We start from the raw sequence: 23,043 nt of genomic DNA on the forward strand, positions 1-23,043 counted from the left end.
CCGGACTCCGGGACGGGTCGGGGGGCGGGCGGCTCCCAGCCCGAACCCCGGTGCCCGGCGCCACGCGGAAGTGGTGATGGAGGGGGGGTGGAGGAGGAAAAGATCGCGGGCCCCGGACGTGAGATGCAGCTCGCGGCCTCTCCCTTTTCTCTTCCTTCGCCCCTCTTGGCCGTGGAGGGTGAGGAGTGGGGAGGGCACAGTGGGTGTGTGCGTGGGGAGGTAGAGGCCTAGAGAGGGGGAGAGAGGAAGTCTCTCAGTCTTCGTACCGCTTCCTGTTAAGCATCTCTTCAACCACAGGGCGCTGGGGTGGGGCGAGGCATCGGTTCGGGGGAGACGAGGCCCGTCCTCAGTCCGTTGGCCGCGGGGACGGACGGGGGGCTACCGTTTCCCCAGGCTTGGGCTTCCCAAGCGCTTAGTCCAGCGCTCTGCACACAGTAAGCGCTCAATAAATACGATTGAATGAATGAACGGACTGTGGGACGGGGCCTGGCCGGGCGGGGAGGGTGGGGACGTGCGGCGGGAACGGCTCTGGCCTCCGAAGAGGCTTTGGGGCTCAGCCGGGCCCGTGGACCACCACTCGGACCTGGGCAGTAGAAGTCCCAAGCTCGGACGGGCTCGGATGTCCCAAGCCCCCGACGGCCAGAGGTCCCGGGGCTGCTAATTCCTCTGCCCCGCGGTTATTAGAACAACAATAAAAATAATAACAACAATAATTTCGGTACTTGTTAAGCGCCGACTACGTGCCGGGCACTATACTAAGCACTGGGAGAGATGCAGGCTAATCATCATCAATTGTATTTATCCATCGTATTTATTGAGCGCTTACTATGTGCAGAGCACTGTACTAAGCCCTTGGGAAGTACAAATCGGCAACATGTAGAGACAGTCCCTACCCAACAGTGGGCTCACAGTCTAAAAGTCTAATCTGTTTGGACACAATCCCCGTCTCGCAACGAGCCTCATAGTGAGCGCTTAACAAACAAGAACAAAAGTCCTTCTAGACTGTGAGCCCGTTGTTGGGTAGGGACCGTCTCTATATGTTGCCGACTTGTACTTCCCAAGCGCTTAGGACAGTCCTCTGCACACAGTAGGTGCTCAATAAATATGATTGAATGAATGAACGAACAAATGTCATTATTATTATTAAGCCCTATTTTAATAATAATAATAATGGCAGTATTTGTTAAATGAATACTATGCACCAGATGCTGTTCTAAGCGCTGGGGTGGATACAATAATAATAATTGCGGTTTTTGTTAAGCAAAACCAAGCAACGCAATCCATTGGCTTGCAATAGGAGCAAATCAGGCTGGACACAGTCCCGTCCCCCTGACAGTGGGGCTGACACTCTTCATCCCCATTTTACAGGTGAGGTCACTGAGGCCCAGAGAAGTGAAGTGACTTACCCAAGGTCACCCAACAGACAAGTGGAAGAGCGGGGACTAGAAACCAGGTCCTTCTGATTCCCAGGCCCGGGCTCTAGCCACTAGGCCAAGCTGCTTATGGGAGGGGGGAATTCTCTTTCTCTCTCTCCCCCCTCCCTCCCAGGCAGACCGTTCGTTCAATCGTATTTCCCGACTGCATACGGTGTGTGCAAAGCACCATGCTAAACGCTTGGGAGAGGACGCTACGGACCTAGCCTGGGATGAGAGTCTGGGGTCAGTGGGGAGGAAAGGGGAAGGCGGAAGGAACGAGGCGGGCTCAGCAGGGAGTGGTCAGCGAGGGATTTATTTACAAAAAAGAGCCGTGTGGATGGGGAGACGAGGTCCCGCGTGTGCCTGTACAGCTATGTACACGTATGTATAGGGCGCTATGTACATGGTATTTACATGATCTAGGCCGGTGCCCCGCGCCAAGAACCTTCCTGACATTGTCCGCTACAGAGTGGGGTTAACCAGTGTACACCCTCCTGGTGGGGGCACGGGGTGGGGGGGGTTGGCTGTACACGTGTGTACACACACACACACACACACACACACTCTCACACACACACACACGCACCCATGCACACACGCCTTTCCCCGTCCCCATCTCAGGGGGTCTTCCCAGGGAAGCCAGCACGGGTTGGTTTCCCCCCAACAGCTGCAGGGGTCCGGCCGGAGGGAGATCCCAGAGGGGTGGGGAGGGGTCTGGGCCCCATAGAACAGTGCTCAGCGCTTAGAACAGTGCTCTGCACATAGTAAGCGCTTAACAAATACCATTATCATTATTATTCTGCTTATTATCCCCCTCCCCATCCCAGGGACGGGGGTCGGCTGCCCTTCCATTCCTCCCGAGCTCTGCGGCCGGGCTCCCGCTCCCGGAAGCCCCCGGGGCGGGCGGAGCCCTCTTCGGGCACAGCTGGAAATCGGGATTTGGGGGCGGGAAAGGGGGTGCAGGGAGCCGGGAATACTGTTCCCCCCCTCCCTCCCACCGCCCAGGCCTTGCTCCTGGGATGCGCAAGGCGCCTCGCCCCCGGCGGCCGCCAGGGGGCAGCGCCGGTCCGGGGCAGCGCTGGTCCAGGCTCGCGGAGGCCGGTTGCCATGGTAACCCCGGAGAGCATCCCTCGGAGGATGCTCCGCCTCGCCGCCTCCCACCGGCGCCGCCCCCGACCCCCCGACCCCCCTCCGCCTCGCCTAATACTGCTCCGGGGTCCCGGGGGACCCACCGAGGGGAGGGACACACCGGCGCACACAAACCCACGCACGCATGCACTCAACGCCGGGCCGGGGGGCTTCGGGGGAGGGGGTGGAGGGCCCCTCTCGGCTTATCCCCTCGCCCCCCTCCCCATAAATACAGCCCAGCTCGGGGCGGGGGGCTGGGGGGGGTCCGACCCACTCACACTCAACACGTGCCGCCCCCCAGAGCGGGGATGGGGGTGAGCCCGTGGGTGCCCCGGACCTCAGCAGGTGGCAGGGTGGGAGGCGGGGGTCCCTCCTCAGCGTCGCCCTCCCTCCTCCCTCGCCCCCCGAGCCGGCCGGGCCCCGGGGCTCAGACCAGGTGGCCCCGCCCGTTGATGTAGATCCCGTTCCCCGTGGTGGGCTTGGCCCGCAGCGTCCCGTTCTCCTGCACGAAGTGGCTCATGGCCTGCTTGATGCCCGCGTCGCGCGGCTGCTCCTCGTCGTCCTCCGCCCGCGCCAGCAGCTCCGTCTGCGTCTCGATCTCCCGCACCGTGGTCAGCGTGGAGTAGCTGCGGCCCTCGGGCTCCTCGCTCTGCTGGCACAGTCGCCGCGGGGCGAGGGGGAGGTCCGGGTTACCGCTCGGGGGTGGGCCCGGATGGGGCAGGGAAGCCCGGGCGGGGGAAGGGTTGGGGGTCCAGGGCTGGGGCTGGGGGTCGGGAGGGGAAGGAGGAGGGCAGGGAAGGGGCCTGGGCCTAGAAGCAGAAAGAGCCCGGGCTTTGGAGTCAACGGTCATGGGTTCAAATCCCGGCTCCGCCAACTGTCAGCTGGGTGACTCTGGGCAAGTCACTCCACTTCTCTGGGCCTCAGTTACCTCATCTGGAAAATGGGGATGAAGACTGTGAGCCCCCCCCCCCCCGTGGGACAACCTGATCACCTTGTATCCGCCCCAGTGCTTAGAACAGTGCTCTGCACAGAGTAAGCGCTTAATAAATGTCATTATTATTATAGAAGGGCAGGGGACCTGGGCAGGAAATGGGAGGGGCAGGGGGGCTTGGCTTCAGGGCCAAGACGGATAAGGAGTCCGGGGCAGAGGGGAGTTGGGAATGGGGGTCCTGGGCTTGGGATGCTGGGGGGGGGCTCAGAGAGAGGGCGAGGGGGGCACCTTGGCTGGTAACACAGAAGCGGTGGGCTAGGCCTCAGGCTCGGCCATTTGGCGGTGGGGAACACCAACAAGGGAGCAAGGCAGAGGAATGGGGTGGGAATGACGGGGGCCGGGGCGGGGGGGGTGAGGACCCCTGCAGCGGGTCCCGGGGAGCCACCCCACGGGACAAGGCCGGGCCTCACCATGACGGAGCAGCTGCTGTTGTCCTTGAGACTGTCCGGGTGACCGTCGGCTCTCAGCCCGACGCTCTCCTCCTGCTGAGGACCCGAAGGGGCCGGTCATGGCAGGGCTCTGGCCGCTGACCTGTCCACCCCGGGGGAGGACGGCCACCACCGGCCTCGGCTCTCCCACCGCAGGCCCCGGGAGCTCTCTTCCTCCCTTCAAAGCCCTACTGAGAGCTCACCTCCTCCAAGAGGCCTTCCCACACCGAGCCCCCTTTTTCAATCAATCAATCAATCAATCAATCATCATCATCATCATCAATCGTATTTATTGAGCGCTTACTGTGTGCAGAGCACTGTACTAAGCGCTTGGGAAGTACAAGTTGGCAACATATAGAGACAGTCCCTACCCAATAGTGGGCTCACAGTCTAAAAGGGGGATCAATCAATCAATTAATCAATCAATCGTATTTATTGAGCGCTTACCGTGTGCAGAGCACTGTACTAAGCGCTTGGGAAGTACAAGTTGGCAACATATAGAGATGGTCCCTACGCAACCCAACAGTGGGCTCACAGTCTAGCCTCTCCTCCTCCCCATCCCCACCGCCCTACCTCCTTCCCCTCCCCACAGCACCTGTATATATGTCTGTGCAGATTTATGACTCTATTTTACTTGTCCATATTTACTATTCTATTTATTTAGTCAATGATGTGCATTTAGCTTTAATTCTATTTGTTCTGACGACTTGACCTGTATATATGTTTGCGCAGATTTATTACTCTATTTTACTTGTCCATATTTACTATTCTATTTATTTAGTCAATGATGTGCATTTAGCTTTAATTCCATTTGTTCTGACGACTTGACTCCTGTCCACATGTTTTGTTTTGTTGTCTGTCTCCCCCTTCTAGCCCGGGAACCCGTTGTCGGGTAGGGACCGTCTCTCTAGGTTGCCGACGTGTCCTTCCCAAGCGCTTAGTCCAGTGCTCTGCACACAGTAAGCGCTCAATAAATACGATTGAATGAATGGAAATGAATGAGGGGAGAGGAGGGACACCACCCCCCCCCCTTTCCCCTGGGCCTGCTGGTCACTCACCTGGGTCCGGGGGTCCGAGTGGTGGGAATGCAGCCGGCGGATGGAGTTCTCCCTCGTCAGGGTCAGCTCCTCCTCGCTGCCGGACGGAGAGACGGAGAGAGATACCGTCGGAGAGACGGAGAGAGATACCGTCAGGGTGAGGGTGGTGAGAGACATCTCTCTTCTGGTCCCCCCCGGAGGGGTCCCCAGCCCGAGAGGGACTTGTTCATTTGTGTGTCTGTGTGTGTGTGTGTTTGTGTGAGCACAGGTGGGCCTCCCCCCGCCCAGTACAATTTAAGGTACTTGTTGAGCACTTACTATGTGCTAAGCACTGGGGGGTGGGAGACAAGACAATCAGGTCTGACCCCATCCCTGTCCCACTTGGGGCTCACAGTCTAAGTAGGAGGGAGAAGAGGGATTGAATTCCCCATTTTGCAGATGGGGAAACTGAGGCCCAGACCGGCAAAGTCCCCCTCTAGACTGTAAGCTCGTTGTGGGCAGGGAATGTGTCTCTTATAATAATAATAATAATGATGGCATTTGTTAAGCGCTTACTATGTGCAAAGCACTGTTCTAAGCGCTGGGGGGGGGAATACAAGGTGATCAGGTTGTCCCATGGGGGGCTCACAGTCTTAATCCCCGTTTTACAGATGAGGGAACTGAGGATCAGAGAAGTTAAGATATTGTTTTATTGTCCTTTCCCAAGTGCTCGGTCCAGTGGTCTGCGCGCAGTAAGCACTCAATAAATACCACTGAGTGAATGAAGGAGCCGGGATCGAATCCCCAATTTACAGATGAGGAAACTGAGGCCCAGACCAGCAAAGCCTCCCCTCTAGACTGTAAGCTCGTTGTGGGCAGGGAATGTGTCCCTTATATTGTTTAATTTTCCTTTCCCAAGTGCTCGGTCCAGTGGTCTGCGCACAGTAAGCACTCAATAAATACCACTGAGTGAATGAAGGAACCGGGATCGAATCCCCAATTTACAGATGAGGAAACTGAGGCCCAGACCGGCGAAGCCTCCCCTCTAGACTGTAAACTCGTTGTGGGCAGGGAATGTGTCCCTTGTATTGTTTTATTGTCCTTTCCCAAGTGCTCGGTCCAGTGGTCTGCGCACAGTAAGCACTCAATAAATGCCACTGAGTGAATGAATGAGCCGGGATCGAATCCCCAATTTACAGATGAGGAAACTGAGGCCCAGACCGGCGAAGCCTCCCCTCTAGACTGTAAGCTCGTTGTGGGCTGGGAATGTGTCTGTTATATCGTTCTATCGTCCCCTCCCAACTGCGTAATCCGGTGTTCTGCACACAGTAAATGCTCAATCAATACCACTGAGTGAATGAATGAGCCGGGATCGAATCCCCAATTTACAGATGAGGAAACTGAGGCCCAGACCGGTGAAGCCTCCCCTCTAGACTGTAAGCTCGTTGTGGGCAGGGAATGTGTCTGTTATATTGTTCTATCGTCCCCTCCCAACTGCGTAATCCGGTGTTCTGCACACAGTAAACGCTCAATCAATACCACTGAGTGAATGAATGAGCCGGGATCGAATCCCCAATTTACAGATGAGGAAACTGAGGCCCAGACCGGTGAAGCCTCCCCTCTAGACTGTAAGCTCGTTGTGGGCAGGGAATGTGTCTGTTATATTGTTCTATCGTCCCCTCCCAACTGCGTAATCCGGTGTTCTGCACACAGTAAACGCTCAATCAATACCACTGAGTGAATGAATGAGCCGGGATCGAATCCCCAATTTACAGATGAGGAAACTGAGGCCCAGACCGGCAAAGCCTCCCCTCTAGACTGTAAGCTCGTTGTGGGCAGGGAATGTGTCTGTTATGTTGTTCTATCGTCCCCTCCCAACTGCGTAATCCGGTGTTCTGCACACAGTAAGCGCTCAATCAATACCACTGAGTGAATGAAGGAGCCGGGATCGAATCCCCAATTTACAGATGAGGAAACTGAGGCCCAGACCGGCAAAGCCTCCCCTCTAGACTGTAAGCTCGTTGTGGGCAGGGAATGTGTCTGTTATGTTGTTCTATCGTCCCCTCCCAACTGCGTAATCCGGTGTTCTGCACACAGTAAGCGCTCAATCAATACCACTGAGTGAATGAAGGAGCCGGGATCGAATCCCCAATTTACAGATGAGGAAACTGAGGTCCAGACCGGTGAAGCCTCCCCTCTAGACTGTAAGCTCATTGTGGGCAGGGAATGTGTCTGTTATATTGTTCTATCGTCCCCTCCCAACTGCATAATCCGGTGTTCTGCACACAGTAAACACTCAATCAATACCACTGAGTGAATGAATGAGCCGGAATCGAATCCCCAATTTACAGAGGAGGAAACTGAGGCCCAGACCGGCGAAGCCTCCCCTCTAGACTGTAAGCTCGTTGTGGGCAGGGAATGTGTCTGTTATATTGTTCTATCGTCCCCTCCCAACTGCGTAATCCGGTGTTCTGCACACAGTAAACGCTCAATCAATACCACTGAGTGAATGAATGAGCCGGGATCGAATCCCCAATTTACAGAGGAGGAAACTGAGGCCCAGACCAGTGAAGCCTCCCCTCTAGACTGTAAACTTGTTGTGGGCAGGGAATGTGTCTGTTATATTGTTCTATCGTCCCTCCCCTCCGATGTTCTGCACACAGTAAACGCTCAATAAATACCCCCGACTGACTGTCTGAAGTGACTCGTGGCGGAGCTGGGATTAGAACCCAGGCCCCCCAACCTCCAGGTCGGAGCTTTCATCCCTTCATCGAGTCCTATTTATTGAGCACTTATTGCGTGCAGAGCACTGTCCTAAGCGCTTGGGAGAGTCCACTATAGCAGACACCTCCCTGCCCACAGTGATCTTACAGTCTGGAGGTGGGAGGGAGACAGGAATAGAAATAAAGAAATGACGGAGATGGACCTAAGGGCCGTGGGGTTGGGAGGAGGGAAATGAAGGAAGGGAGCAAGTCACGGGGGCGCAGAAGGGAGAGGGCGAAGAGGCAAAGGGAAGTCAGTCAGTCAATCGTATTTATTGAGCGCTTACAGTGTGCAGAGCACTGTCCTAAGCGCTTAGGACAGTCCAATGGAACAATGAACAGACGCGTTCCCTGCCCGCAAGGAGCGCCGTTCATTCGATTGCATTTATTGAGCACTTACCGTGTGCAGAGCATCATCATCATCATCATCATCATCATCATCATCATCATCATAATCAATCGTATTTATTGAGCGCTTACTATGTGCAGAGCACTGGACTGAGCGCTTGGGAAGTACAAATCGGCAACATACAGAGACAGTCCCTACCCAACAGTGGGCTCACAGTCTAAAAGGGCAAGACAGAGAACAAAACCAAACACGCTAACAAAATAAAATAAATAGAATAGATATGTACAAGTAAAATAAATAAATAAATAGAGTAATAGATATGTACAAGCATATATACATCATCATCAATCGTATTTATTGAGCGCTTACTGTGTGCGGAGCACTGTACTAAGTGCTTGGGGGAGTCCGACAGAACAATAAGCAGACGCATTCCCTGCCCGCAAGGAGCTCTGTTCATTCAATTGTATTTATTGAGCACTTACCATGTGCAAAGCACTGTACTAAGCTCTCGGGAGTGTACGATAGAACAATAAAGAACAATAGAGAAGCGGCGTGGCTCAGTGGAAAGAGTCCGGGCTTGGGAGCCAGAAGCCATGGGTTCTAATCCCGGCTCCGCCACTTATAATGGCATTTGTTAAGCGCTTACTATGTGCAAAGCCCTGTTCTAAGCGCCGGGGAGGTTACAAGGTGATCAGGTTGTCCCACGGGGGGCTCCCAGTCCTCATCCCCGGTTTACAGGGGAGGTAACTGAGGCTCAGAGAAGTGAAGTGACTTGCCCAAAGTCACCCGGCTGACAATTGGCGGAGCCGGGATTTGAACCCACGACCTCCGACTCCAAGGCCCGAGCTCTTTTCACTGAGCCACGCTGTGTGACTTTGGGTGAGTCACTTTACTTCTCTGAGCCTCAGTGGCCTCCTCTGTGAAACGGGGATGAAGACTGTGAGCCTCATGCGGGACAATCCCATGACCTTGGATCGCCCCCGGTGCTTACTTGGCACCTAGTAGGCGCTTAACAAATACCATCATTATTCTGATTATTATTAAAGAGACACATCTCTGTCCATTAGGCCGTGCTGCCTCTGGCCTTTCACCGGATCCCCACCTTTCCAACTTCACGCCCCGCAGGGGGCCGCGGACCCCAGGTTTCCTACTGCAGCGTTAATAATAATAATGGCATTTATCATCATCATCATCGATCGTATTTATTGAGCGCTTACTATGTGCAGGGCACTGTACTAAGCGCTTGGGAAGTCCAAATTGGCAACATATAGAGACAGTCCCTACCCAACAGTGGGCTCACAGTCTAAAAGGGGGAGACAGAGAACAAAACCAAACATACTATTAAGCGCTTACTCTGTGCAAAGCCCTGTTCTAAGTGCTGGAGGGTTTACAAGGTGAGCAGGGTGTCCCACGGGGGGCTCACAGGCTTCATCCCCATTTTCCAGATGAGGTCACTGAGGCACAGAGAAGTGAAGCGACTCGCCCAAAGTCACACAGCTGACAATCGGCAGAGCCGGAATTTGAACCCGTGACCCCCGACTCCAAAGCCCGGGCTCTTTCCACTGAGCCTACTGAGAGCTCACCTCCTCCAGGAGGCCTTCCCAGACTGAGCCCCGTCCTTCCTCTCCCCCTCCCCCCCCGCCTTACCTCCTTCCCCTCCCCACAGCACCTGTATATATGTATATATGTTTGTATGGATTTGTCTATTTATTTATTTTATTTGTACATATTTATTCTATTTATTTTATTTTGTTAATACGTTTTGTTTTGTTGTCTGTCTCCCCCTTCTAGACTGTGAGCCCGCTGTTGGATAGGGACCGTCTCTAGATGTTGCCAACTTGGACTTCCCAAGCGCTTAGTCTGTGAGCCCACTTTTTTAGACTGTGAGCCCGCTTTTAGACTGTGAGCCCCCTTTTAGACTGTGAGCCCACTGTTGGGTAGGGACCGTCTCTACGTATTGCCAATTTGTACTTCCCAAGCGCTTAGTACAGTGCTCTGCACATAGTAAGCGCTCAATAAATACGATTGATTGATTGATTGATTAGTCCAGTGCTCTGCACACAGTAAGCGCTCAATAAATATGATTGAATGAACGAATGAATCCCCCGCCTACGGCGAGTTTCCGTGGCAGAGGGGCTCCCCGGGCCCCCGCCCCGTCCGTGCCCCCCGTCCTCGCCCCCCACTCACTATTTCTGCGAGAGCCTCTGGGTCTTCCGCCGGTGGTAGAGGGACATGAGCACCACGGCGGCCACGAGCAGGCAGAGGAGCAGGGCGGCGATCACCCCCACCGCCACCACCGACGCCGACACCACGTCCACCGGTGGGCCTTCCGGGTCGGGGACTGGGGCCGGATGGGCAGAGGGCGCGGACGGGCCCGGTTGGACGGCGCCCACCCTCTCCGGCCCCCGGCCCGCCCGCCGCCGGGCCCCGCCGCCCCGGCCTTCTCACCTTTGACGTCGACGACGACCTGGCTCTCGCGGGTGGCCATGGCGTTGCTCACGCGGCAGACGTAGGTGCCCCCGAGGTCCGGGGTGAGGGCGGGGAACAGGAGGGTCCCCTTGTCCGCCCGCACCCCGGTGGGCAGCGGCCCGTCCGGCCTGCGGGCCGGGAGGGGAGAGGGAGGGGAAGGCGGCGGGTGAGCCGACGGGCGCCGGGCCGGCCTGGGGCACCAGCCGCGACGTGCCCGGGCAGCTCCCTCCACCCGGGGGGTGACGTCACCCCCAGCCGCCTGCCCGTTCCCACGGTGCCCCTCCTCCCCCCGACGGGTCTGGACACGGGCAGAGCCGCCCAGCCTGACCTCCCCTCCCTCCCTCCGGCCCCCACCCCCAAACCGGCCTTGCCCCACGCCCAGATCCGGCCTGCTGTCATCGGCCGGTCCCGCCGCCCACCCTCCGTCCCATGCGGCAGCCCCCAGGGTGGGCCGGGCACCTCCGTGGGGCCACACGTGTGCCGGGTGCGGGCCGACCCGTGTGCCGCCGCGCGGCCCAGCCGCGGACGAGGCGCCACGCGTGAGAGCTGGGCCCCGGCCCTCCGGTCAGCCTGGGCAGAGGGACCCCCCTCACCGGGTCCAGTTGAAGGAGGGGGGCGGTTGCCCTTCGCCCAGGCACTTCAGCATCGCCCCCTCTTTACCCTCGTGCCACTCTTCGGGATCCTCCAGGCCCCACACGGAAGGCTCGGCCAGATCTAGGGGTGCACAAGCAACAGGGCACTCGAGTGAGGGGCTGCCGGCTCATTCGACCGTACTTACTGAGCGCTTACCGGGCGCAGAGCGCTGTGCTAACCGCTGGGGCTTGGCAGGGGGTCTGCTTCCCTCTCTAGGCCGCAATCTCCCTCCTCCAGGAAGCCTTCCCAGACTGAGCCCCTTCCTTCCTCTCCCCCTCCTCCCCCTCATCTTACCTCCTTCCTCTCCCCACAGCACCTGTATATATGTATACATGTTTGCACGTATTTATTACTCTATTTTCCCCTCCTCCCCCTTCCCATCCCCTCACCTTACCTCCTTCCTCTCCCCACAGCACCTGTATATATGTATATATGTTTGTACGTATTTATTACTCTATTTATTTTCCCCTCCTCCCCCTTCCCATCCCCTCACCTTACCTCCTTCCTCTCCCCACAACACCTGTATATATGTATATATGTTTGTATGTATTTATTACTCCATTTATTTTCCCCTCCTCTCCCTTCCCATCCCCTCACCTTACCTCCTTCCTCTCCCCACAGCACCTGTATATATGTATATATGTTTGTACGTATTTATTACTCTATTTATTTTCCCCTCCTCCCCCTTCCCATCCCCTCATCTTACCTCCTTCCTCTCCCCACAGCACCTGTATATATGTATATATGTTTGTACGTATTTATTACTCCATTTATTTTCCCCTCCTCCCCCTTCCCATCCCCTCATCTTACCTCCTTCCCCTCCCCACAGCACCTGTATATGTGTATATATGTTTGTACATATCTATTACTCTATTTATTTTATTTGTACATATTTATTCTATTGATTTTATTTTGTTAATACGTTTTGCTTTGTTGTCTGTCTCCCCCTTCTCGACTGTGAGCCCGCTGTTGGGTAGGGACCGTCTCTAGATGTTGCCAACTTGGACTTCCCAAGCGCTTAGTCCAGTGCTCTGCACACAGTAAGCGCTCAATAAATACGATCGAATGAATGAATGAATGAATCTCCTTGTGGGCAGGGATGGTGTCTACCAGCTCTACTGTCTTGGACCCCCTCCACTGCTCGCACACAGAAAGCGCTCAGTAAATGTCTCCAATTGGGGAATCCCCTTTTTTTAACGTGGCGTAGTGGCTAGACCCCGGGGCCTGGGAGTGAGAAAGACCCGGGTTCTAATCCCGCCTCCCTCACTTGTCCGCTGTGTGACCTCGGGCAAGTCGCTTCACTTCTCTGGGCCTCAGTTTCCTCATCTGGAAAATGGGGGCGGAGAGCGTGAGCCCCATGCGGGGCGGGGACTGTGTCCAACCTGATTACTTCAAATCTACCCCGGCGCTTAGTCCAGTGCTTGGCCCCTAGTAAGCACTTAACAAGTACCTTAATTATTATTATTATTCATTAGTTCAATCGTATTTATTGAGAGCTTACTGCGTGCAGAGCACTGTACTAAGCGCTTGGGAAGTACAAGTTGGCAACATATAGAGACGGTCCCTACCCAACAATGGCCTCGGACTGTCCTAGGCACCGAGGTAGATTCGAGTTAATCGGATCGGACGCGTTTTCCATCTCAGTGCTCCGCACACGGTAAGCGCTCGACGAATGCCGTCGATCATCATCATCATCATCAATTGTATTTATTGAGCGCTTACTATGTGCAGAGCACTGTACTAAGCGCTTGGGAAGTACAAATTGGCAACATATAGAGACAGTCCCTACCCAACAGTGGGCTCACAGTCTAAAAGGGGGAGATAGAGAACAAAACCAAACATACTAACAAAATAAAATAAATAGGATAGATCTGTACCCGGGAAGCGCTCAATAAATATCACTGATCGGAGCCCTCCCCCCCTTTTTTTAATGTTATTTCAGCTCTTATTACGTGTCAAGCACCATCCTAGGCACTGAGGAAGTACAGGTTAATCAGGTTGGACTCATCTGGGGCTTAGAGTCTAAGCAGGAAGGAGAACAGGTTTTGAATCCCCATTTTACAGTTGAGGAAACAGAGGCAAAGAGAAGTGAAGTGACTTGCCCAAGGTCACCCAGCAGGCAAGAGGCAGAGCCGAGATTAGCCAGTCGGTCGGCCAACCGTATTCAGTGAGCGCTTACTGCGTGCAGAGCGCTGTACTAAGCGTTTGGGAGAGTAGGGTGTACTAATACCGTAGTATTAGAAGCAGCGTGGTTCAGTGGAAAGAGCCTGGGCTTTGGAGTCAGAGGTCATGGGTTCAAATCCCGGCTCCACCACTTATCAGCTGTGTGACTTTGGGCAAGTCACTTCACTTCTCTAGGCCTCAGTTACCTCATCTGGAAAATGGGGATGAAGACTGGGAGCCCCCCGTGGGACAACCTGATCACCTTGTTAACTTCCCCAGCGCTTAGAACAGCGCTTTGCACGTAGTAAGCGCTTAATAAATGCTACCGTTATTAATACAACAGACACATTCCCTGCCTGCAAGGAGCTGGTCTAGAGGGGGATTAGAACCCAGGTCCACGGATTCCTCTCCCCCAACTCCCCAATATCCAGAACTGTGCCCCCTCCCCGCACGCCCACCCAGTTGCAACCAGCGCCCGTCTGTGTCCTTAGTTGCCCATCTCTGCCACCCCACCACCTCCTATTAGCATCGATTAATTAGGCCGACGGTAAGTCCCTGTCTGCTGCGTGACCCTGGGCAAGTCACTTCACCTCTCTGGGCCTCAGTGACCTCATCTGTAAAATGGGGATGACGACCGTGACCCCCGCCCCTCCGCCACCCTCCATGGCCCATCTCTGCCATCCCACCACCTCCTATTAGCATCGATCAACTAGGCCGACGGTAAGTCCCTGTCTGCTGCGTGACCCTGGGCAAGTCACTTCACTTCTCTGGGCCTCAGTGACCTCATCTGCAAAATGGGGATGACGACCGTGACCCCCGCCCCTCCGCCACCCTCCATGCGGGACAGGGGCTGCAGCCAACGTGATTACCTGGTATCGACCTCAGCGCTCCGAACAGTGCTCGACGCGCGGTAAGCGCTTAACAAATACCATCATTATCGGTGAGTGCTCAATAAACGCCGTTAATTATTATGGTATTTTTAAAAGCGCTTTCTAGGTACCTAAATACATCCAAAATAATCAGGTGAGGCCCAGTCCTTGCCCTTTTCAGGCTTCTAGTCGAAGAGGGAGGGTGAGCAATTATCGTCACGTGTAGGGAACTACTGACTCTGTTGTGTTGTGTCATATTGAATTTCATAGGAGCAGCACGGCCTAGTGGCTAGATCCCAGCCCTGGGTTCTAATCCCGCCTCCCTCACTTGTCTGCTGTGTGACCTTGGGCGAGTCACTTCGCTTCTCCGGGCCTCCGCTCCCTCGTCTGTAAAATGGGGATTCATTCATTCAGTTGTGCTTATTAAGCGCTTACTGTGCGCGGAGCACTGGACTAAGTGCTTGGGAAAGTGTGATGTGACAGTTAACAGTGACAATCCCTGCCCACAACAAGTTCATTCATTCATTCCATTCCATCGTATTTATTGAGCGCTTACTGTGTGCAAAGCACTGTACTAAGCTTTGCACACGGTGGCCAACTTGTACTACCCAAGCGCTTAGTCCAGTGCTCTGCACACAGTAAGCGCTCAATAAATACGATTGAATGAACTAAGTGCTTGGGAGAGGACAATACAACAACAGACACATTTCCTGCCCACAACGAGCTCCCAGTCTAGAGGCGAGGAGACAGACAACAATACGAATGAAGACCGTGAGCCGCATAAGAGACAGGGACTGTGTCCAACCTGATTGCTTTCATCCTCCCCAGCGCTTAGCACAGTGCCTGGCCCATAGAAAGCGCTTAACAGATACCGCAAGTATTATTATTGTTACTACTCTCCCAAGCGCTTAGTCCGGTGCTCCGCACGCGATGAGCGCTCCATAAATTCCGTTGACGATGAAGGATCTTATCTCCATTTTATGGGAAGCCCAGAGAGGTTCAGCCACTAGACTGCCAGCTCAGCGGGGGCAAGGAATACGTCAGTTTATTGTTCTGTTGTCCTCTTCCAAGCGCTTAGTCCAGTGCTCTGCACAAGGTAAGCGCTCAATAAATGAGAAGCAGCGTGGCTCAGTGGAAAGAGCCCGGGCTTTGGAGTCAGAGGTCATGGGTTCGAATCCCGGCTCCACCACGTGTCTGCTGTGTGGCCTTGGGCACCCACTTGACTTCTCGGAGCCTCAGTTACCTCATCTGTAAAATGGGGATGATGACTGTGAGCCCCACGTGGGACAACCTGATTGCCTTGTATCCCCCCCAGCGCTTAGAACAGTGCTTTGCACATAGTAAGCGCTTAACAAATGCCATCATTATTATTATTATTATTAAATACGATTGAATAAATGTCACTTGAATGAAAGCCACCAGCAGGTCTTGGGGCAGAGCCGGGATGAGAACCAGGGTCTCTGGATGTCCAATCCCGTTCAGTCGGATTTATTGAGCGCTTACTATGTGCAAAGCACTGTACTAAGCGCTTGGGAGAGGACAAAAGAACAGTGAACAGACACATTCCCGGCCCACAAGGAGCTCAGAGTGTAGAGATTGGCGGATTTTGGGCTCGACCTGGTTGCTTCCCCTGTCCAAGCCCCGCTCCCCCGGTTGCCCCCCGGCCGCCCCCCCAGCCCCACCCATAATAATAATAATGATGGCATTTATTAAGCGCTAAACTATGTGCAGAGCACTGTTCCAAGCGCTGGGGAAGTTACAACGTGATCGCGTTGTCCCACGGGGGGCTCACAGTCTTCATCCCCCTTTGACAGGTGAGGGAAGTGAGGCCCAGAGAAGTGAAGCGACTCGCCCAGAGTCACCCAGCTGGCGATTGGCGGGGCGGGGATTTGAACCCACGACCACCATCATCATCATCATCAATCGTATTTATCGAGCGCTTACTATGTGCAGAGCACTGTACTAAGCGCTTGGGAAGTACAAATTGGCAACATCTAGAGACAGTCCCTACCCAACAGTGGGCTCACAGTCTAAAAGGGGGAGACAGAGAACAAAACCAAACGTACTAACAAAATAAAATAAATAGAATAGAGATGTACAAATAAAATAGATAAATAAATAAATAGAGTAATAAATAGGTACCTCGGACTCCAAAGGCCGGGCTGCTTCCCCCAGCCCCACCCATGCCCGTCCCCGCCACTCACAGGCCACGCGGAGCCGGTGGGTGATCCTCTTGTCCTCGGGCAGGCCGGGGTGAGACACGACGCAGGTGAGCGGCTGCCCGTTCATGCTGCGGCTGGGCACGAGGTGGAACTCGGTGGTCACGGCGGCCGAGCGGGGCCGGGCGGCCGAGCGGCTGGTGGCCGAGCCCTTGACCGGGGTCTCCCAGGACACCGTGGGCTCCGGGCTGCCCTCGGCCGTGCAGGAGGCCGCCAGGGTCCGGCCCTGACCCTCCTCCAGCGGCGGCCCCGGGTTCAGCGTGGGCAGCGGGGGCACTGCGGGGGCGGAGAGACGCTCATCATCATCATCATCATCATCATCATCATCAATCGTATTTATTGAGCGCTTACTATGTGCAGAGCACTGGACTAAGCGCTTGGGAAGTACAAATTGGCAACATATAGAGGCAGTCCCTACCCAACAGTGGGCTCACAGTCGAAAAGGGGGAAGATCTCGTGGGCAAGCGTCGACGGCCTCCTAACCGCCTCTCCCGCCAGGCCCGGACTCCTGGGTCCGCTCTCCCCGGGGGTCGCATCCTCCAGCGCCTGGGTCCATTTTCCCCAGCTCCACACTCAGGCCCGAGTCACCGCGGCTTCACACTCCCTTGCCCCGTCGGCCATCCATCCCAGGCCCCGGTCTCAATCGATCAATCAATCAATCGTATTTATTGAGCGCTTACTATGTGCAGAGCACTGGGCTAAGCGCTTGGGAAGTCCAAGTTGGCAACATATAGAGACAGTCCCTACCCAACAGTGGGCTCACAGTCTAAAAGAGTCTCCCCACCCTCGCACTCCCCCAGACCCACACCTCCGGCCTCAGTCCCCCCAGCCCCATTTTCCCTGCCCCTGCAGTGTCCCCCCAGCCTGGAAAACCCCCCCGGTCTCCCCACTGTGGGTCCCCCGGGCCCGGACACTCACCCAGCACCCGGAGGCGGAGCCGGGCCTGGAAGCTACCAGCCGGGAAGGTGCTGACGCGGCACTCGTAGTCTCCCTCGTCGGCCTGCACGGCGTTGCGCAGCAGGACGGCGCCGTCGGCCGGGTCCCGGGGCTGCGGGCGGGCGGGCAGGGCCACGTGCCCGGCGTAGGCCTCGCTCACGTGCAGCCCGTACTGCGCGTTGAGCAGCGCCAGCTCCCCGGCCCCAACCCGGGCCCAGGCCACCTGCTCCACCCGCTCGCCGGGCTCGCCCCGGTAGAAGCAGGGCAGCTCCGCGTCCTGCCCCAACACCACGGTCACCACCGCCGGGGCCTCCAGCTCGCCCGCCGGGCACTGCCCTGGGAGGGGGAGACGGGGGGACGGGAGGAGAGAAGAGAGGGCACAGAACGCCTGTCAGGGGCACGGCCGGGGTCACGGGGAAGCAGAGACACGGTGGGGAGGATGACAGAGAGAGAGACAGAGCGAGAGAGAGAGAACGGGGATGGAGAGACAGAGACCTAGGGCCAAGAGAGACAGAAACTGGGGGGCAGAGACAGGTATGGGGCAGAGAAAGACACACACACACAGTCTTGGGGCAGAGACAGAGACAGGAGGGAGAGACAGAGAAAGAAATGGGGACTGAGGGGCAGAGACAGAGACCTGGGGCTGAGAGAGACAGAAACTGGGGGGCAGAGACAGGTATGGGGCAGAGAAAGACACACACACAGTCTTGAGGCAGAGACAGAGATGGGGGGAGAGAGACAGACTGAGGGGCAGAGATCGAGGCATAGGGCCGAGAGAGACTCCCAGTCTTGGAGCAGAGACAGAGACTGGGGGGAAAGAGGAGAGAGAGAGAGACTGAAGGGCAGAGACAGAGACTGGGGGAGAAAGGAGAGAGAGACTGAGGGGCAGAGACAGAAGCATGGGGCAGAGAAAGACACACACACACACAGTCTTGGGGCAGAGACAGAAATGGGAAGGGGAGAGAGAGAGAGAGAGAGAGAGAGAGAGAGAGAGAGAGAGAGAGAGAGAGAGAGAGAGAGAGAGAGAGAGAGAGAGAGAGAGAAATGGGGACTGAGGGGCAGAGACAGAGACCTGGGGAAGAGAAGGAGAGCGAGAGAGAGTCTGAGGGGCAGAGACAGAGACCAGGGGAAGAGAAGGAGAGAGAGAGACTGAGGAATAGGGCAGAGAGACACACACACACACAGTTTTGGAACAGAGACAGAGATGGGGGAGAGAGAGAGAGACTGAGGGGCAGTGATCGAGGCATAGGGCAGAGAGAGACTCACAGTCTTGGAGCAGAGACAGAGATGGGGAGAGAGAGACTGAGGGGCAGAGGCAGAGACTGGGGGGAGAGAAAAGGAGAGAGAGAGAGACTGAGGGCAGAGGCAGAGACTGGGGGAGAGAGGAGAGAGAGAGACTGAGGGGCAGAGACAGAAGCATGGGGCAGACAGAGACACACACAAAGTCTTAGGGGCAGAGACACAGGCAGGAGGGAGAGAAGGAGAGAAAAATGGGGACTGAGGGGCAGAGACAGAGATGGGGGGAGAGATAAGGAGAGAGAGTGAGAGACTGAGGTCAGAGACCAAAGCATGGGGCAGAAAGAGACACACACCCAGTCTTGGTGAAGGGACAGAGACGGGAGAGAGAGAGAGAGAGATGGGGATTGAGTGGCAGAGGCAGAGACCTGAGGCAGAGACAGAGGCATGAGGCAGAGAGACACACACACAAAGTCTTAGGGGCAAAGACTGAGACGGGAGGAGAGAAGGAGAGAGACTGAGGGCCAGAGACAAAGACTGGGGGAGAGAGAAGGAGAGAGAGGGAGACTGAGGGGCAGAGATAGAGGCCTGGGGCAGAGAGAGACAGAAACTGAGGGGTGGAGACAGGCATGGGGTAGAGAGAGGGATACACAAAGACTGAGGCACAGAGACACGAGTCACAGGGACAGAGATGGGGCAGAGAGACAGTGACTGAAGGGCAGAGGTGGAGACACCGGTCATGAGGAGAGACAGAGATATGGGGCAGAGGGGTGCAGAGTCCTGTAGCAGAGAGAGACAGAGAGACAGAGCTTGAGGGGCAGGGGCAGAGACATGGATCAGAGATATACCAAGACAGGGGGTAGGGAGAGATAGAGACTGAGATGCAGGGTCAGAGACAGACAGGTCAGAAAGAGACAGAGATCTAGGTCGGAGAGACTCAGAGGGGCAGGGAGAGAAATAGAGACACGAGCCAGAGGGAGCCAGAGACTGAGAGACAGGGTCAGACAGAGACACAGATGGGGCAGGCTGAAATACGGGGTCCCAAAGAGGCAGGGTCAGTCCGAGCCAGAGACAGACATGTGGTCAGAGACACAGGCCCGGAGAGAACGGCAGGATCCAGGCCCCGGCCGAGAGCCGGCATCGGGGCTCCGGGTTGGAGGGGGAAGCAGAGAGGTGGATAAGGGGGGGCCGGGGCCGGGGTTGGGGGTCACCCTCCCCCCTTCCCATCCAGGGAGAGGATCATGAGGACAAGAAAAACTGGGAGAGATGGGGTCTGAGGGTCCTGGTGGGGATAGAAAAGCTACACCAGAGAGGAATGTGAGGTGCAGGAATTCTGGTGGAGGAGATGGATTGAGTAGGTGGGCTAGGGCTGAGGACTTCCCCCTGGCTGCCTCAGTTTCCCCCAGAAGATTTCCATCCCGGGCCCACGGTGGAGGGAGAAGGGTCTGTAGGAATCTGGGTGATCGGGTGCTACTTCCCCTTGAGGGCTGCACTGGGGAAACTAAGGCCCAGAAAAGAACCACCACCACCCACCCAAGCCCAGTTCAGACCCGAGGGGTCCTGTGTCCGCCCTGGGCAGAAGGGGCAGGGGCGCGGGGCGGGGGGCCGGGGAGGAGCAGGAATGTTGCCGGGAGCCCGGGACGGGACAGACCAGCCGGTTCACATTCTGGGCCCTGAGAGCCGCCAGTGACAGCCCCACCCAACCCCCCCACCCCCCGCCAGCTCCCAGCCCGCCTCTCAAGTCCCGCCGGGCCCCCCTCCCCGGCCCGCTCCGGCCCGGATCTTCAGCCCAGGGGATGGGACCCAGGAGTCCGGACGACCCCGTCCCCCCCGTGGCGCTGACCCGAACCCACACGACTCCCGGATGGTCCTCTGTTGGGTTCCCTTCCACACACCGGGAACCAGGCCCTTCCCCTCTGGGCCCTCAACGAGGGGACACCCCGGGCTGGGCAAGGGGACCGGCTGCCCTGAGGACCGCTGGGACTCGTGGTCCCAGCAAGAACCTGGGACCTCCTTCGTGAGCCTGAATGGTTCCCACACGCGGTGGGTCTCGGGCACCGCCATGTTGGCCGGGTGGCATGGCCGCCACGTTGGCCCCAGGGGCCGGAGCGCCCTAGCCCTAGCCCATGTCTCTGCCCCTGCCCCTCAAGCTCTGTCTCTCTGTCTCTCTCTGTTACAGGACTCTGCGCCCCTCTGCCCCATATCTCCGTCTCTCCCCATGACCGCTGTCTCCACCTCTGCCCTTCAGTCACTGTCTCTCTGCCCCATCTCTCATGTCTCTGTGCCTCAGTCTTTGTGTATCCCTCTCTCTACCCCATGCCTGTCTCCACCCCTCAAGAGGCCCTAGCTGGCATCCATCGCTGCCCCCCCTGCAAACCTGGTGTGAGGCTCTGGGAGCCCGGGCTGAGCAGGGGGCTGTTGACCCCTTCTAAGGATCCCCTTGTCGGTGGAGGCCGCGAGAAAAATCCCCTAGCCCCATCTTTTTTAAAAAACAAAATGGTATTTGTTAAGCATGTTGTATCGTGCTCTCCTAAGCACTTAGTACGGTGCTCTGCACACACCAAGTGCTCAATAAACCAATAAATCCAATTGAATGAACGTGCCAGGCACCGTACTAAGCTCTGGGGTAGGTGCGAGCTAATGAGGTTGGACACGGTCCCCGTCCCACATGGGGTCCCCAGTCTTCATCCCCAACTTACAGATGAAGAAACTGAGGCACAGAGAAGTGTCCAGATCCTTCTGACTCCGAGGCCCGGGCTCCATCCATTAGGCACACTGCTTCTCCTCTCCGGACCGGCCCGTCCGAGGAGCCCGGGTGGCAATGCCAGTCAGGCCTCAGTCTGCCCAGTCCACCACAGGGAGGACGATGCCAGCACTGGGCGGGGGGCTGAGGTGCTCTGGAGAGAGGCTGGGGGTCGGGGGGAGATTTTCCCTGTTCTACAAAGAAGCTGGGGGCACCAATATTGCTCCGCTCTGGAGGGAGGCTGGAGGGAGACTGTCCTGCTCTGGAGAGAATCCGGGGAGAGACTGTCTCTCTCTGAGCAGAGACTGGGGGAGACTCCCCGGCTCTGGAGAGAAGCCGGGGAGAGAGACCAGAGGCTGGAGAGAGACCGTCCCACTCTGGAGAGAATCTGGGGAGAGACTGTCTCTCTCTGAGCAGAGACTGGGGGAGACTACCCGGCTCTGGAGAGAAGCCAGGGAGAGAGACCAGAGGCTGGAGGGAGACCGTCCTGCTCTGGAGAGAATCCGGGGAGAGACTCTCTCTCTGCGCAGAGACTGGGGGAGACTCCCCGGCTCTGGAGAGAAGCTGGGGAGAGACTGTCTCTCTCTGAGCAGAGACTGGGGGAGACTACCCGGCTCTGGAGAGAAGCCGGGGAGAGAGAACAGAGGCCGGAGGGAGACCGTCCCGCTCTGGAGAGAATCTGGGGAGAGACAGTCTCTCTCTGAGCAGAGACTGGGGGAGACTACCCGGCTCTGGAGAGAAGCCGGGGAGAGAGAACAGAGGCCGGAGGGAGACCGTCCCGCTCTGGAGAGAATCTGGGGAGAGACAGTCTCTCTCTGAGCAGAGACTGGGGGAGACTACCCGGCTCTGGAGAGAAGCTGGGGAGAGAGACCAGAGGCTGGAGGGAGACCGTCCTGCTCTGGAGAGAATCTGGGGAGAGACTGTCTCTCTTTGAGCTGAGACTGGGGGAGACTACCCGGCTCTGGAGAGAAGCCGGGGAGAGAGACCAGAGGCTGGAGGGAGACCGTCCCACTCTGGAGAGAATCTGGGGAGAGACTGTCTCTCTCTGAGCAGAGACTGGGGGAGACTACCCGGCTCTGGAGAGAAGCCGGGGAGAGAGACCAGAGGCTGGAGGGAGACCGTCCCGCTCTGGAGAGAATCCGGGGAGAGACTGTCTCTCTCTGAGCAGAGACTGGGGGAGACTACCAGCTCTGGAGAGAAGCTGAGGAGAGAGACCAGGGGCTGGAGGGAGACCATCCCGCTTTGGAGAGAATCTGGGGAGAGACTGTCTCTCTCTGAGCAGAGACTGGGGGAGACTACCTGGCTCTGGAGAGAAGCCGGGGAGAGAGACCAGAGGCTGGAGGGAGACTGTCCCGCTCTGGAGAGAATCCGGGGAGAGACTGTCTCTCTCTGATCAGAGACTGGGGGAGACTACCCGGCTCTGGAGAGAAGCTGGCACGAGAGGCTCCGGGAGAGATTGTCCCCTTCTGGAGAGAGGGGCTGGGGGAGAGAACGTCCCGCTGTGGAGAGAGGCTAATGGAAGGGATAAGAGGGAGACTAGCTCGCCTCCTTTCTCAGTGGAAAAAGCCCAGAGGTCATGGGTTCTAATTCCGGCTCCTCCACTTGTCAGCTGTGTGACTTTGGGCAAGTCACTTAACTTCTCTGTGCCCCAGTTCCCTCTTCTGGAAAATGGGGATGAAGACTGTG

General features: G+C 56.7%; 1 protein-coding gene across 1 annotated transcript; it reads right to left on the minus strand.

Annotated features, from left to right (window-relative positions):
• Positions 1-2,970: 2,970 nt before the first annotated feature.
• On the minus strand, positions 2,971-20,678 carry NECTIN4 (nectin cell adhesion molecule 4). Its single transcript, XM_038768429.1, has 10 exons — positions 20,653-20,678; positions 20,148-20,287; positions 17,361-17,714; positions 16,428-16,718; positions 11,152-11,272; positions 10,538-10,686; positions 10,277-10,430; positions 5,021-5,096; positions 3,945-4,019; positions 2,971-3,192 (listed from the first exon to the last, which is right to left on the minus strand). The coding sequence occupies exons 1-10, from the start codon at positions 20,676-20,678 to the stop codon at positions 2,971-2,973; spliced, it is 1,608 nt and encodes a 535-aa protein (XP_038624357.1).
• Positions 20,679-23,043: the final 2,365 nt, after the last annotated feature.

Source organism: Tachyglossus aculeatus, chromosome Y4 (assembly GCF_015852505.1).
Source record: "Tachyglossus aculeatus isolate mTacAcu1 chromosome Y4, mTacAcu1.pri, whole genome shotgun sequence".
Taxonomy (NCBI): domain Eukaryota; kingdom Metazoa; phylum Chordata; class Mammalia; order Monotremata; family Tachyglossidae; genus Tachyglossus; species Tachyglossus aculeatus.